The 17544-nt window shown below is 45.3% G+C and overlaps 1 protein-coding gene across 18 annotated transcripts in view; it reads right to left on the reverse strand.

Moving 5' to 3' along the window:
• The window catches only part of NCOR2 (nuclear receptor corepressor 2), a 1388857-nt gene that overhangs the window by 209639 nt on the left and 1161674 nt on the right, over positions 1 to 17544 (reverse strand). For all 18 annotated transcript variants that reach the window (XM_078667637.1, XM_078667632.1, XM_078667640.1 and 15 more), the window contains one exon: positions 3655 to 4129. In XM_078667637.1, the coding sequence (XP_078523763.1) occupies positions 3655 to 4129 (475 nt within the window). The remainder of the gene's footprint in view (positions 1 to 3654; positions 4130 to 17544) is intronic.

Genomic DNA, 17544 nt, shown 5'->3' on the forward strand with positions numbered 1-17544 from the left:
TTCTGAGAATGTGATTTAAGTTCTAAAAGGCCACACTGCAGTGATGGGCCTGTGGTCTTTGAGCTTGTAGAAAGCTGCCGTGGGCCCTAGCTCAAGCACGGAAAATGTAAATGTAAATGTAAATGTATGTGTCTTGTAAAGCGCACTGCTGCCCTGAGGCGTCCTGGCGCTGTAGACCGCTGGGGAACCCGTCCTGGCTATCCCTGTGAGATGGTCCCTACTGGGTATCTCCAAGGTGAAACCAGGCATCCCCGGCGAATGTGGGGGGCCGTTGTAGAGATGAGGCAAGCTAATGCCCAGAGTTGCCGAGTGTGATCCCTGGTTAGAGTAGGCACCAAAGCGAGAATTATCGAGTCCGCTGACCCTGGTCCACGACCCTGCCGCGTCGGGAATTGAACCCTGGTCCCGGGCCGTTCTCTGCTTCCTGGTCTGCCGCCTCTAACCAGTGAGCCACACCACTCCACACACCACTGATACCTTGGGTTGGCAGTTAAAGAGCACCTACAGTTGGGGTCGGAGAGCAGGGGGTCCCTCAGAACTCTGGGCCCTGGTGCCCCTGCTGCACTATTAAACGTTATGCCCCTGCCATGGCATCTGAAGGGCAGGAGAAAGGGCACATTGCCTCAGCTCCTCGAAATAAAGCCAGGAATACAGAGAACCTGGAAGGTGAATTAACTCAATAAACAAAACTCAGAAATGAGAACTGATGTACACATTCAACATTGTTGTGCGACATGGTGATAGTGGCAGCACATTATAAAGCACGGGGGCTGGGGTTACCACGGACACCAGAGACCTCTTTGTACGAATGGAGGGGTTTAACCAGTGTTTTAAGAGGGATCCAGAGGGGGGCTGTGGGTGTGGGGGGAGTCTCTTAAAGGGGCGTGGTAAAAAATGGTGGGAGCCATGGTCAACTGGCGATTAGGTCAAGGGAGCCACGGGGCAAAAAAGTTTGGGAACCACTGGTCTAAGAGACAAGGGTACTGAGTCACAATCAATATGGTCATTTGCAGGTAAGGAAGGATGGAACCTGTCACCAAGTAGTCAGTATCCACATGTGGCTGCAATGTTTCTGTATTTCCTATGTCCTAGGCAGAAACCCCAGCTAGGCATTCTGTTATCAGATGAACACCCCTTGCCCCTGACACTTGCGCACTAAAACCACAACTGCTATTCAACATTCATGCTGCCACTTCAGTAGAGTGTGGCACAGTCTTTCAAGGTACTGAAATGATTCAGATCAGCCCTCATATAGACCAGAACCAGCCCCCGTGTAGCTGTGCAGCTCTTTGCAAGGAGTATATTTTTGGGGGCAGACTCACATTGAAAAGAAGGGAGGGGGGTTTGGTGGGGGAGCGAAAGATAGATAGAGGGATTCATTTGAAACTGAGTTTCAATGAAATAAAGACATTTGCCCAGAACAATACTCAATGTTTTGGTGCTGAAGCCAGCAAATGAGTCTAGATGTAAAAAAAGCCGTCTCATAGCATCTCATGTTAGAGGAGAACCCTTGCCTGCTGCCAAGAACTCCAGCTGCCCCCAGCCACTTCAAAATGGCAGCACCTTTGCCCTTAAAACTCTTGCCCAACAATAGATTTGGTGGGATTAAACTACACTTGGTCATGTTCAAAGACTTCAGTCATTTTACAGGATTTTAGGGACAGTATTCAAACATTTAGCTGTGCATTTTGCTTCACCGAGTACTTATGGGTGGTCAAAAAAGGCCTTTTGATCATTAAAACATACACATATACAAATAATAAAGGAAATAGTGAAAAACGTGAACGGAAGGATTTCGAAAATCACCTCGACATCGAAAAACAAATTGGCAATAAATGGACAATCTGCATCGCAAGAATTGTGTGTTGAGACTAAAATAAATCAAGCAAGAAAACTGCATGAGCCACGAGTTTAAAATAGTGCAAGCTCTAGAGAAGGAGATAACAGAACCACTCAAAAGAAATTCAATTTCAGATGATAAACTAATCTTAGTAAGGGTAAAAGGAAACAATAAAAAACACAAACCACAACTAAAGGACCATATCAGCACTTGAAACTCATTTTAAATGTAGATGTCCATAAAGCTAAATGTCCGAACCAGTAATGTGAAGGTGATGCTCGAAGGATCACATTAATATTGTTCCAGATTTTACAAAATAGCAGAACAAAGTTCTCTCCCTTAAAGGCCAATATTCTCCAGATGTTTAGTTTATTAGCCTTAAAAAAATTGTCCACAACAGAAGGAGGGGTGACAGTGCATGAACCAACAAAGAGGTACTTGTAAAATTGGAAATTAATAGCGGAAAAATGTGGAGCCCAAGCAAAGCCATCCAATGGGAGGTCCTAGATTGTATTCTACCAGTTTTACGTATTCTCTTTCTAAAGCGACTTAAACAAAGGGTAAAAAGAACTTTCGATGAGAAAGAATTTGTAAGAACATGTTGTCCATTTAATTACCTCTAAGAAAAGTTATGTATTAAATATTCTTGGAAGGTAAAGAACTGGGAAATGCAATCTTCTCCCCCAGCAGAGCCGGCAAGCCCACACAGTCCATAAAAGCGACATCAACCCAGCTTATGGTTGTTTTGCGATGCCAACCTGGGCTTTAGTACGACGACAAAACCATTGGCACAAATTAACTGATTACAGACTTTGAGAAGATAAGGAGGGGCTAAAATAACAAAGGACTTTATTTTACATAGTTCACCATTTCTGTTTTTTAGAAGGTTCTCCATACACACCAAATTTCTAAGTATAAACCGGGAAAAGTCTGCTGGGAAGGGGAGGTGAAAAAATGTGCATACATCTTAAAGGGTTCAGATGCTAATCTTAATACGCATAACATGCCCAAACAAAAAGCCACCCCTCTGCTTTCCCCACTATCTGTGCTAGCCCACCCCAATGCCACACACACACACAAGAAAAAAACTCTGCAAGACGCAGGCCGATTGCTGCCGGTGTACCCCCAAGTGAGAGTATTAACGTCACTGGCAGGTTTTTGTCGCATAAATACCTCCTCAAATGAGACTAGAACCAGTTATAAGCACATCTCAAGGCAGAGGGATTCAAAACACATCCGCCATATGGTACTGAATTCAATCCTCCAGCCTGGCTCAGGTTCAAACAAAACAAAATCCGTAGCCCACTATTGAATTATTATCTGCAAGTCGCCCATCAAAAGCCAAATATGTTCCGCTGAGCATGATGAATTAAAAATTTTATGCAATCAATGTCTTAGGCCTGCCAGCTCACATGGTGCTGCCGTGTGACACACTGTTCCATGCCTCATCACAAGACCACACAGTGAACTGCCACAATCACATGGTGAGCTGGAAACCCTTAAACACAAAGGGTTTCCAGCTCAGGTGTGAATACTCTGAACAGCGGGGCTTAAAGTAAACCCTCCTCAGGACATGGGAGGGGGTCCCAGGTGAGTCCTTTCGGAGTGTGATTGCGTATTTGTGTGATTGTGTGTACATAGGTGATTGTATGTGTGGGGAGGGGGGATAGCTGGAGCTATTTAGGCACAGCTGTTGATCCAAAGCTCTACTCGCCATGGCACCACTGCCCACCCACCAATAGTATGCTCCCCTTTCTCCATATACACTTACACAATGAAAAATATTATTTTTTGGCAGGTGTGAGGTCTCCTACCTGTTTCTGTCCACCGTGTCCGGCTCTTCGGCTTCATCTGCACTGCAGGTGGCGCTAGAGTCACTGTCGGCATGCTTCCCCGCATGCTTACTGTGCTTCTTTTCAGTCTTTGTGATTACTTCCGCCGTTTCAGTGCTAGCTTCCGCTTGACTTTCACTCAACTTTACTTTCTCTTTGCAGTCTTCCGCCTCCTCTTTTTTTATGTCCGCCTCCTCCAGTTCTTCCTTGGGCGCTTCAGCGTCGACCTCGGTTTTAGTAACATCTTCCAGCTCTGCTTGGGCTTGGTCTTCAGTCGAGGACTTGCAGACCGCCATTTGGGCATCATCAGCTGCAGCTTCTTCTGCCTTGATGTCCGGCTCTGAACCATTCTCACCACCAGACGCGGGTGCAAGTGCTGGCTCCTTCACTGCACTCTCTTTGGTTTCTGTTCTCGGGGAGGGCACGCTCTCAGTATCCGAGCTGTTGTTAACGGCAGCTAGAAAAATACAAAACACACACATCATTAATGATTTTTGGGTTGCGGGACACCCAAAAAAATGCAATGTGTCGCAGTGCAGACACTAAGAGCACAACAACACTCTCAGGGCACCTCCCACTTGAGCGGGATGTAAGAAGGGATACACAACTGTGTGAAGATGTCCAATATCTCCATCAAAAAACAAACAACTTTAGAAGCGAATACAGGTCATAGCTTGCAAATCATCACAGACTCCACATCACATCAAAGACTATCAAATTAAGAAATTTGTTACCACCACATTCTTGTGTGCGACACCTTTGTTGAGTGGTAACTAATAAAAGAGGAAGAAAATCAGAAGGTGCTAAACTGCACGAGCACCTGTGAGACCAGGAGGATTGCAAATACGAGAAGAGGCAGCATCAACCGCCAGCCCATCACCATACAAGACACTTCCTTTTCATGGGCAATAGCTTTGTGCAGAGCGGCACAAACAGTCCTACGTTTGCCCTGGAGCAGCAGAGCTTCCGTTGACATTGGGAAATGTTGGCTAGATGTTGCAGCAACAACAAAGTCAATTAGGATTTTGGCTCTAAAACAACGTTCAGCCTTTCTCCAACCTCTTCCGCTGGTCAGATGTCCGAGGTTTAATGTCCAGGGCCTAGTATGATGCACTTGCTCTCACAGTCAGTCTACATATGTAAAACCTCATCAGAAAAGTACCCCATCTACCATAGAGACGTCAATTGGGGTTATTAAATTCCTTCCATAGATAGCAGCAGTATTTTCTACTCTCACTTCCGGCATCAAGCCACACCTCTTTTGACAGAACTTCACTAGCTCCCCAAGAAGCCCTGGATTTCATTTAAAGCCTTTGCATTTTCCACTAGGAGGTGACGGAGCTCTCGTCCCTGCTACAACCAAGATATGCCACCACCAACCAACCATGCAAACATCTAAGAGCAAACAACAGGGCTCAGTGACCGGTCCAAATTCACATTCAGAAGTAACCAGTCCATCAAAGTGCTTTCTTTTAGCATAAAGGTAGCAACTCTCCTAAAATCACCCTCAGCAAACTTGAGGGTCGCATATCCCCTGTCGGTATGAGGTCTTTCATAAATCTACTCTTCGTGAAAAGCCTTCTTGGCGCTCAATCACGCTTGCTGAATAATTAATTCAACACCAGCCAGGTGAACTTAAACAAAAAACTGAAAGGGACTATCAGACGAAAGAACCCTGTGCTGATCAGAGCAAGTGTACTGCATGAATTGAGACTTTAAGGACGCAAGCATGGCCCACTTTGTTGTTGTTATATATATTATTAAAGGCCTATTGTTTTATTGCTTTCACAATCTTGCGGCTAAGTACTGTCATAATTCCCGCATCTCAATGATAGTAATGTTCTTGACGGTGGGAGGATGACATGCAGCGAGCCCTGCTAGGGTTCAAACTCACAATCTGCAGCCTGCGAGGACGTTTCTCCAGCAGATGTATAAACCCGCTGAGTTACCTCCTACCACCATCATGCACTCTGGCAGAAGTCAAGCTTGGTGAGGGGATGGCTAGGCAATAGCAGGGGAGAGGTGTGGCGCCGCGGCCAGGGCGACTGACGCTGGAATCTGGGGACCACGGTTCGATCCCCGGCTCCGGCGGCAGGTTAGCCCAGCACCATGTGACTCTGGGCAATAGCTCGCTTAATCTTCCCGATGGCCCCCAGCGCCTAGAGACCCTTACGGGTGATTGTGCGCTTTACAAATGTGGACTTTACTTTACTTTACTTTAGCACACACAAGCGTCGCGATGACCTTGGGGCGCTTTCACACCAAAGTACAAAATGTTACATTGAAAGAGTGAGAGATATAAAGCAAGGGTCCAGGGTAGCGCTAAGACGCAGTGTACATCTGACCAAGGAGGCAAGCTGTATTAGGGACGGATTTACACAAATGTATGTTTATTTTTTTTATGAGTTCAAATCGTATTTTTATTGAACAATAACAGAAATAATAACAGGAATGATAGCGGCAAGAAGGCATCAGAAGAATTACAGTCGTGTTACAAAGATACCGCAATCAAACATGGATTATTACATAAAACAATGCATATACAGTAAAGGAAAATAAAGTACCAACATTGCATTCTCACATTCGTATATAGTTCCGTAAAGCCCTCCGTCTAAATCAAGCCATATAGTACCATTATACTTCATCGTTCCTGCTTTATGGTTCTAAGACTGTCAAGCCCGTGAGCACAAGATATAGCCATTACAGTTCATGCAGCATGCACCCCACAATTCACTGAGCATAGGCCTCATCAGTTAGAACTTCAGGGTGGGTCAAAGGTAAAGGAGGCCTGGTCCAATGAAGACCATAATTTTTTGTTTGTGACCTGCCATGGTAATGAGTGTAAAGCGGGATTGTCAGTGCCCCTAATGCAGGACAGCCATTCCCTCCATGCATTGAAGGAGACCTCACCCGTTGATTTCCAATTGCATAGGATCACCTTACATGCTAATGTTAGTAGAAGGTCCAGGAGCTGGCGATCATGGTCCCCTTTTAATGATGGATCTAAGGCTCCTAGGAGGATGTAGATTAATTCCCTTGCAGGGTGTATGTCGAACGTGTGCCCAATGTAGTCAAAGATTTTTGCCCAAAAAGTGTGGAGCATGGGGCAATCAAACAGCATGTGTGGAAGGTCACCAATACCAGAGGAGCAGTTCCAGCAATTCGGTGTATCCCGCAGGCCAACCTTAAACAGTCTCTGTGGGTTCCAAAATGCCCTGTTAATAATCATATATTTGGTCTGTGATAGTATCGGTGATACCTTGTGTGTGAGTGCTGATGCATGTATCCTGACCCAGTCTATACTTATGCCAGTGTTATTTGTTTCTGATTCCCATTTTATCTCATTGCGCCTCATCGACTTGTTGGCCGTTGGCGCGAGTAGTTTATATATTTTTGAGACAAAATGTCCAGAGGATTGAAAGTGGGGTAGCATAGCTTTTAACCAAGGCGGCACTAGCTTGAATGTTCTAGTGGATAAGGCTGACTTTAGTTTCAGGAAAGCATAAAAGTCGATCGGTAGCAGGGAGTGTCTAGCCTGTAGCGTCGAGAATGGCAGTGGCATATTATTTTCGTATAGATCAGAAACCACATTAATACCTTTATCAGACCAGTCGTCCCATACGATGGGTGATCCGCCAATTTTAATGGACGGGTTACGCCATAAAGACGCAGAGGAGGAATTGTGGATTCGTTGACCAGTGACGTGAACGCGATCTATCCTCAGAAGTGCCCGTTTAGTATTAAGCATGATGTATTTAGAATACATGAGGTGTGAGAGGTCCATTGTTAGGACAGCGGAGAGCGGGGCTTTGCCTATAATGGATTTCTCAATATTGACCCATAAGGGCGTGTAAACAGGGTCTTCGATAAACCAGGAGGCTCCCTGCTTACAGAGAAAGGCGGTCTGGTAGTTTCTGAAATTTGGTAATCCTAGTCCCCCTTTAACCCCTTAATTGCTGCCGTCGGCCAACGGTCGTCACGGCCACTACCTCCCCAGTGCTGCGTGCGACCGCTGGACGTCCAGTTCAGCACCGGATAATGGACAGCGCAGCACTGGGGAGGAATTTACAACGCTCCTAAGGAGTTAATCTTTGGAAGTTGCAGTTTTTTCATGGCAATTCTCGGTTTCTTCCCCTTCCACAAGAAATCCGAAATCAATTTCTCAACTCTATGTAAGAAGTCCTCTGTGAAGGTCATGGGGAGCATACAAGCCGTGTAATTTACCAAGGGACTGATCATCATTTTTAGCGTTTCGGCCCTACCCCACCACGAAAGGAATTTAGGAGACCAGCCGTCTAATAGTTTTTGTATTTTTTTGTAGAGCAGCTCCTCATTAATTTTTAAGGTGGATATCAAGTCCCTTTCAAATTCCAGTCCTAAATATTTAAAACTCTTCGGCTGCCAGGTAAGCCCGGAGTCGCCCAGGATGTTTTTATCACACAGGTTATTCTGTGGAAAAGTAAATTTTGCCATGTTCTGTGTCCCTACGCCTCATCCATCATATGTTATGTGTGCATGACCAATATGCATATGTTATTCCCCGTGTCTGATTAATGACGCAATTACAGTTGTGTCCACCTCTGGTATGTCATTTCCCAGTCCTCGTGAATACTACGAATATCAGGCCTATGTAAAGTTATGTTGCCACGTTTCTCAGTGTGCACGTTATTCCATTATAAAGTCCCCGTTTCTAGGCCTCAAAAGGGCCCGGACATCAGATTCAGCTCCTGTCTCCTGAAGCCTCGCTGAGGAGCGATACAGCCCCCACCTGTATCCTCGACCCTTCACTTACTTCCTGCCTCGCAGTGCCCGATGCAGCTTGGCTCTGCCTCTGAGTCTGCCAAGAGTATGTTATGATTCCAGTTATCAGTTCAGTCCTCCTTCTGCATTCCTAAGCTACTGAACTGCATCAATAGTTTCCGTCATTGTCTAGCCTATTCGGCTCCACGTTAGAGAAATACTGTATTAATGGTCATTTAATATTCTTCATCACGCACTACATGTAGAATAATGCATGGTCCAGTCTTAGAGTCAAGTTAGCTTCTTCCCCTCATGACTTCTAGTTTATATCAACATGTTCCCTAAACATCAGATACCAGATAGGGTTTAGGTACATGTCGCTCCGACCCTCCAGACTCTAGTCTCTGCTCCTAGCACAGAGTTCGTAGCCCCCAGCTTCTCCTAGTAACACGTCATTGCCAGTTTTCGCGCACCATTAGGTTAGAGGTCCCGGCTCCTTAGGTAGCCCCCTCCAATGTTTCCGCCCATTCATGACATATTCTGTTACGTTTGCATCACATGCCTAAGTATACTCCCAGTTACACCTACTTTTACTGTTATCTCTCGCGACTGCTACGCGTCACGCCTTCTGCTCCACCCACTGCTACGCCTACTGCAATGTAATGCTATGTGTTTGCGCTATGTATATAAGTCGATGTATTGTTATTAAAAGTTAGCGCGCTCATCCCAGATCAAGCCCCGGCAGCTGCTGGGCCCCAGTTGTCCTGCTGGGCCCTGTTACCCCCGTTCTATGCAGGTTGTCCTGATCCTGTCCTTATGCTGTAATAAACCTGCAGAAACTCCCACTACCTCGAATCTTGACTCTTATTTTATTGAGCTATCTGTTATTCATTCATTCACTCAAAAATAGATCCGGTATTATTTATTTATATACCACATAATGGCGCCCGAATAGGGACTTGCCCTTTCCCCACGCGTCGGTGAAGCCACGCCGACCCCCTGACCCTCTGCAGCCGTGACGGAACCATACCGGCCACGTGCAGATATTTCTGCTTCAAGTATCCCTCAGGCCCACGGAGGAGACGGAGGAGGCGGTCCAGCATCCGAACGAGACGGTGGAGGAACGCGGCGAGTCCCGACCAGAGCCCAAGCCGAGAGTCCAAGGTCCGAGGTATCCGGAGGCCCACCCGTAACTGAAGTCCGAAGTCCGAAGTTCGTCGTCGTAGCAGTCCAGTCCCGTCCGAGGCCTTCCGTTCCGTGCTGCCCGGTGAGTACCATTGCTGGGGTAGTATCTAGACAGGACCAATCTAAATTGACTCCTGGTCCGTGGGTTGGTGGTGCCCAGACTCACAAACGAAGTGTTCACCTAGGTGGATACGGGTCTTGATGCGTCCCTTTATGGGACCGGTATGTTCCGTACTGTTACAGCAGTGCATCCAGTAATTCTAGTCTGTTCTGTTCTCGAGAAATTCTGTTCTGTTTCTGTTCTCAGTATTCCAGGTAATATTCTGTTCGAACTGTTATTTATAATGTTGTTTAATGTCTTTCCAATGTCGTGGTATGCCTGAATTGTTTTCCTAATTGTTATTATTTTTCGTGTATTGTATTGTGTTCCGATTCAAGTTTACAATGCCGCTCTTTTCCAAGTTACGTCAGTTAAAAACTAGAAAGGGTTTATTAGAAGAAGCAGTTCCTGTCCCACCTAGGGACAGTCCAGGTCACTTTATGTATCAGAAACATGGCATAAGCGCCATAATGTATCTAGATTTATGGGTAGAGTATACCAAACAGTTAGAAGAAAAGTATAGATGGCCCGTATCGGGTACATGGGATGCCGAATGTATCATGCGAGTAGAAGAAGCATTATGGAAGAAGAAAGCCAGACAGTCACAGAAAGATGCCATCGAGTTATGGCGTAAGGAATCTCATAGAAGAACTGAAAAGGAAGTCAGAAAGTCGGAGTTAAGTAGAGAATCCCAGGAACGAGCCCAAGAAAGAGAATTAATCGAGATAGGTGAACAAGTCAAAACCGAACAGTCAGACAGACAGAGGCATGCCCTCATTAAGGGTATGTATCCTCTCCTTGCCGAGGGCTTGCCAAAAGCGACCCCAGAGGCATCCAGTAATTTCCCGCCGCCATTAGTTCCGACTAAGCTACGTCACAAACCGACCGCAGCTGATATTTTTATTTCGTCCTATTTGGACGACACAGTCCCAGAATATGCGAATCCTGTTCGCACTCCGCCAGTCCCTGCAAATCAGGCACTTCCCGCTCCTCCAGACACCGGAGTACCTGTTACGGTACCCCCGGTCCAGCCTACAGTTCCATTTCCCACTCTGCCAGGACGTAGAGCCTCAGTCGATGATTCCAGTCTAGGGGCCGCAGGAGGAGGTCTTCCTCAAACCCCGCCGCCACACAAGCGTTTAACATTACTCGAATTACATGCTCAAGCGTTACAGCGCACGCCCAAACATCAGTCTGTTACAGAAATCAGGCAAACCCTTAACGAATGTGTCTATGATCCAGTTCCAGGCGAATATAATATGGTTTTATATTCCTTACGTGTAAGGAGAGTGACCGAGTATCTAGTCACCTTGCCGAATATGAAAGAAGATCTAGACAGAATATATCGTTTCATCCGTACAGGGGATGATCCAGAAAGTATTGGCGAGATTATGTCTCAAAGGAAAGCCGAGATCCAGCTCATGATATTAAAGTTCCTGATCAATTGTCTAATAAGAGAACAAGATTACCCGTCTAAAGATTCTGCCGAAATGAGAATCCTGACAAGGTGGAGTGATAATATAGCCGAGGGTAAGCACAAGACCGTCGGTGCTATGGAGAGTATGTACAAGAAAATTCGTAAAGAAATAATAAGGTTACACGACCAGCGTAAAGCAGCACAAGTAAGCGAGAAAGAAAGTATCTCTGATCCTGAAGAGGAAGACGAGAATCCCGCCAGAATAGCGTATGTAGGAAAATCTAGATTTCCAGATCGCCATTTACGTCTAGAACACAAGTCTATTTTTCATCATCCAGCACCAGAACAAGGTTCTCTAGAACAAGTATTTCAAGCTACCGATCACATTCTGAAATCACGAGTCGGTTACAGTGAATTAAGTACCATGCATGAACAAGAACTAGCCCGATCAGCAGTCCGATGGATTACTGATTCTACCACTTTTCCAGACGAAATAGTGGCACAAATGTTTCTGAAACTGCCCCCAGCCGAGCAGCGACTGGTGGGCATGTATATGATCCAGCACCTCATTACTCTGTATGAGGGTCAACATTCTGATCCAGGCCCGTTACACGATGTCCTGAACGAGTTACTCCAGTATAGATGGAGAGGTCTGGGTACCGATTTAATTAGTGTCATTCTAGAACAGCGCCACAAATATAGAACGTTCCTGAACCCGCATTTTGTTCATGTCTCACCCCCAGAAAGTAAACCATTCTACATAGACAGACAGAATCCGTTACGAGAAGTCCACCCAGTCCAAGGGGCGGGTGGCGTAATGCAACGAGTGTTTGTATACACTCCAATATCAAAGATGGAACTTCTTGAAATGAAGAAATTAATTCCCTGTCATGACAAAGATCCAGCAGGGTTCCATAGAGAATTAAAAGACATGCTCCGTATGGGAGAATACACTTACCCAGATATCATTAAAATGTTAAAAGTCCTGCTGCCCGCAGGGGTATATGAAAAGTTAAAAGAAAAAGAATGGGAGGTGGGAGAGAAAAAGATCGATTGGGCAGCTCTAGAAGCTGAAGACAAGGCACGAGTACCAGGTACCGGTCTTGGAGATAAATGTAAAGAATTACCAGAATTATTGATTCAAGTTTTACCCAGATTATTGACAACGAGAAAAGAAGACTGGGATGCAATCTCAGCCTGTAAACAGAAACAAGATGAAGATATTAGTGATTTTTATTCTAGATTTGAAAAATGTTTCAGTATCAACAGTGGTCTCAAGACAAGTAGTGAGTCATACCCTCATCTTTTCGTTACTAAATTAGTTGAGAATTCAAGCCCACAAATTAAAAACCGAGTTTTGAAAGTCGAAAGCACCTGGCAAGCAAATACTCCGTCCCAGATGCTCCAGATGCTCCAGTATCACCAGAATAGAATCAGGGAAGAGCAAGAACACGAGAGAAAACGTATGAAAGACACGAAAATGAAAGTACTAGTTGCACAATCTGTTCCTCAAGACAGTCAGAAGAGGGGTCCGAATCAAGCCAGTCATCCTGCAGCTCCCGTTAGAGGGAACTGCAATTATTGCAAACAGCCAGGTCATTTTATAAACGAGTGTGCAGTTCTGAAACATAATATAGCTACTGGTAAGACTAAAGAAAGACCACGTCCGCCTAGACAAGAACAAGTTTCACAGACTTCTCAGCCACAGAATGCACAACAGACAGTTCCTGCACCGCAGCCTATCGCTGCAACACAGCATGTCACATCACAGATGTACCAGTATGCACAGTCCGAGTATCCGGAGTACCAGCCATATTCATGAAACAGCCTAGAGAGGGAGGTAGGCTTGCCTCTCATCGAGATACCTGTAGATCAAGAAGGTCCCTATGTTCACAGTCAAGTATTAGGGAAAGACAGAAAGTTTTTGATCGATACAGGGGCAAGTAGGACCACAATTAGTCATGCCGAAGTTCCAGGGGCTCCGCTCTCAGGCTCAAGAAATGTTTCCCTTGGATTTTCAGGAAAGCCAATAGTTAATGAGATATCTAAGCCAGTTACTCTAGAAGTAGGTCCATTGTCCCGTACTACTGATCTGTTACTTACTAAGTCATGTCCAGAAAATCTATTAGGCATTAAGACACTGAAAGAATTAGGTGCAGTTATTTGCTGTTCCCCAGAGGGAATACGTCTGTTCCTACGTGACTTTAAGGGTCACTATGTATTACGAGATTTTGATTCCAGATTGTCTAATGTTCCACAGCACTTATGGGCGCAAGGTCCAACTGATGTAGGTTACATGCAAATCACACCCCATCGTGTGACTCAAACCAGGTGTAGTGTTACCCCGAATCAGACAGTACAGATTGCCACCCGAGGCTGTAGCAGCCTTATCCAAAATTATTGACGAGCTCATGGCTCAAGGAGTAGTCGTAGAAACTGACTCCAATGTATGCAATTCTCCGATCATTCCAGTCATGAAACGTACTGATCCAAATGCACCTCCAGTATATCGATTAGTGATTGATTTACGAGAGCTTAATAAATGTATTATTCCGCAGTACCCAGTTGTCCCAGATATCTCTTCCCTGTTAACTGCTATTGATTCCGAAGCCATGTTTTTCACTGTCATAGACCTCAAGAATGCATTTTTCAGTGTTCCCATTCATCCAGACAGCCAGTTTCTTTTCGGATTTTGTTTAAATGGAAGGAGCTATATGTTCACACGCGCTCCTCAAGGTTTCACAGAAAGTCCTAGTATTTACAGTCAAGCACTTAAGAGACAACTAGACAATATTCACATGCCAACTGACACTGCCCTACTCCAGTATGTCGATGATCTACTGATCACAGCCCGTTCTGAACGTGACTGCGAGCGAGCATCACTTACAGTCCTGTATTTCCTTGCCGAGATGGGGCACAAGGTGTCACCTTCGAAGCTTCAATTCTGTGTCCAGCAAGTGGTATACTTAGGACACTTACTGTCCAAGAGGGGTAGGCAGTTGACACCCGACCGTATCCAGTTAATAGCGAGTCTTCCCCAGCCCAGAACCCAGAAGGAGGTACGTGCCTTTATCGGCCTTACTTCTTACTGTAGACAATGGATTCCCCAGTATGCATTTCTAGCCAAGCCACTGATACAGTTAACGACACAGGAGGCAGCCGTATCGACTGTCCTCCCTTGGACATCTGACCATACACTTAGTTTCAATGAGTTAAAGAAAGCCCTATGTCAAGCTCCAGTTCTAGCTACACCGAACTACAGTAAGCCTTTTACACTTTTCGTTACTGAACGCGAAGGTACAGCATTATCTGTTCTCACACAAGATCAAGCAGGACAATACAAGCCCTGTGCTTATTTTTTCGAGCACATTAGATCCAGTCGCCCAGGCGTTGCCTGCGTGCCTCAAGTCAGTTGCAGCCACAGCACTAGCTATCAGACAAAGTGATTCCATAGTTTTAGGGCATTCCCTGACAGTACAAGTTCCACACTCCGTAGAAGTTCTTTTAAACCGAACACAAACACAGCACTTGACAATTGCACGTTTAACAGGTTATGAATTGACACTGTTCCAGCCACACATAGAAATCAGACGCTGCAACGTTCTGAATCCTGCTACACTGTTACCATCAGTTAATTCAAATCCAGACCCACATGATTGTGTGGAAGTAGTTAATATTACGACAAAGCCAAGACAAGACCTGACAGACATTCCGTTACCAGATCCTGACCTGACACTTTATGTGGATGGTTCATGTATGAGAACTAGTACGGGAGAACTAGTCGCAGCATATGCAGTAACTACTGACACCGAAGTTATTGAAACACACCGTATTGATACCCTGTCCGCTCAAGCAGCAGAGCTAGTCGCTCTGACACAAGCCTGTATACATGCCAAGAACCTGAAAGTTAATGTTTACACAGATTCACGTTACGCATTCGGAGTTGTACACGACTTCGGAGTGCTCTGGCAGGAGAGAGGTTTCATGACTTCTCATGGAACCAAGATTCAGCATGGTCTCCTTATTCAAGCCCTGTTAGATGCCATACATTTACCGACATCTATTGCTATCATGAAATGCAAAGCACATACGAAAGTTACTGACATTATTTCTCAAGGTAATGATCTAGCAGACCGCACAGCCAAGCTTACAGCACAGACTCCAGACATTCCAGTTAACATGACACATACTCCAGATCTGACTACATGCATGACAGTTAAGGACCCTACACAAGATGTCATAGATATCCAGTTACATGCTACTCCCGACGAAATCAAGAAATGGTCTGAACAAGGAGGGGTCCAGACAGATCAAGGATGGTTAACGAAGGGTAGAGCCACATGGTTTCTCCCCGATTCTATGGTTCAAGTCATTATTAATACCGCACATAGTCCAGCACATTTAGGAGAAAAAGCTATGTTAGACAGTATTCAGAACATTTGGTTCAACAAGCATTTACGAGCTGCAGCCAAGCAGAAAGTCCGTACCTGTATGATATGTTGTCAGTTTAATCCAGGTAAAAGTGTCCCGGTGGAACAAGGTGGTTTCCAGCCCCCTGACCACCCTTTTGAGGTCCTCCAGATGGATTATATTCAGATGGAGCGATGTCGAGGTTTCAAGTATGTCCTTGTAGTTGTATGCGCTTTGTCCAGGTGGACAGAAGCATATCCAGTCCCAGATTACACAGCCGCGACCACTGCCAAGCAGTTGGTTCGTGAATTCTTCCCTAGATACGGACTCCCTAGAGTCGTATATTCTGATAATGGCCAGCCATTCTCATCCGAACTCATGAAGCACGTTTCCCTGTTGTTAGGGTACCAGTGGAAGTTTCATTGTGTACGCCATCCTGAAGCAGCCGGTCTGGTCGAGAGACATAATCAGACTCTGAAAATCCGTATTGCCAAAGTTTGTAAAGAAAAAGGTGTGGACTGGCTAGTAGCTCTGCCAGTCGCCCTGTTTTATATGCGCATGGTTGCACATTCCAGATCAGGTCTGTCCCCGTATGAGGTCGTATTCGGCCGCCCCCCTAACATGTGGGGTACTCCTAGACCCCGAAGTATTACCGATGTTTCATGTAATATGCTGACAGATTACCTAGCTTCCTTGATGTCTGCCCTCAACTCATGTCGTTCACAGGTTGCTGCCGCCTTTCCAGACAATACCGAGGTGGCACCGCACGAGATCGTTCCAGGCTCCTTGGTGATGATCAGAAATTTTGACAGATCAAGTCCGCTGGAACCACGTTGGAAGGAGCCACGTCAGGTCCTCTTGACCACCCGTACAGCCGTGAAGTTGGAAGGCAGGAAGGGGTGGATCCACCTGTCTCATGTTAAACTTTTTAAAGGATTGAAATCCGTTTCTAAAAACATTTCCCAGGATTCGAAAGATTGCCAGAACATTGCTCTTAAGGACTGTCCCGCAAAAGACATTATTACAACCCCTCCCTTGTTAGAGAAAACTCCGCAGCAGGAGTATAAGTTAAAGCTCAGGTCTAGTAAAATAAGTCAGTCAGTTTGATTGTATAAGTCCTCCCCTAGGTGAAACGGTTAGACTGTTTCTGACATGTATAAAATAGACCCCCATAGTGAGAGAGTCAGTCGAAGTTCAATTCAATGTATCGTTTTTCTGAGTTTCGTATTATTCATCAGCATAATGATTTCCTGCACCAGCTATGCGTTCTATTTGTATTTTCCAGTTCCTCATGTAAATATGTCTGCTAATACTACAGTAGAGCACACGTTTAGTGATCTGCCTCCTCACGAATATTCATACCGCCTCGCTATGCGCAACAACTCATTTATCCGTATGTTACATTATTCACACCAGACCAGCAATGCCACTAATTGTTGGGTGTGTGGTCGGCTCCCCCCTTTCCAGACACCGAAGGGAGTTCTGCCACTGTTTCCTTATCCATTTTCACACAATGGTTCGTGTGGAGCATGGTCCACGTTAACGTCATCCTCAACAGATATGTCTTTTCTTAACAGTACATGTTTCCCAGACAAGCAAAGTCTCCCCCACAGAACAGGTTTAGATCTAGAAAATGAAGTATATAATTTAGGTAATTATTCGTCGAATTTTATGGTCCTGAATGTTCAGTCTGATACTACTCCAGACTTACCTGCTATTTCAGTACTACCTGTTAAAGGCGAATTATGTGTCCGTAGTTATGGTTCCATACATGTAGGTCATAGTGAATGTACTACTGTTATCCAGTATAGTGACAGTGGGAAATCTGTTTTCAAAGCTTCACGTCATTCTTATTTTATTTGTGGTCAAACTGCATATGTCCGTCTGCCCCTCGATTGGGAGGGAACCTGTTACATTGCCTTCCTACTGCCACCTGTTTTCCTAGCCCCATCTGATTATCACAGAAACACACATCTAGTACACATTAGACATAGAAGGGAGTCCCCAATTGTCGATTATA

The sequence above is a fragment of the Lissotriton helveticus genome, chromosome 11 (assembly GCF_964261635.1).
Source record: "Lissotriton helveticus chromosome 11, aLisHel1.1, whole genome shotgun sequence".
Taxonomy (NCBI): Eukaryota; Metazoa; Chordata; class Amphibia; order Caudata; family Salamandridae; genus Lissotriton; species Lissotriton helveticus.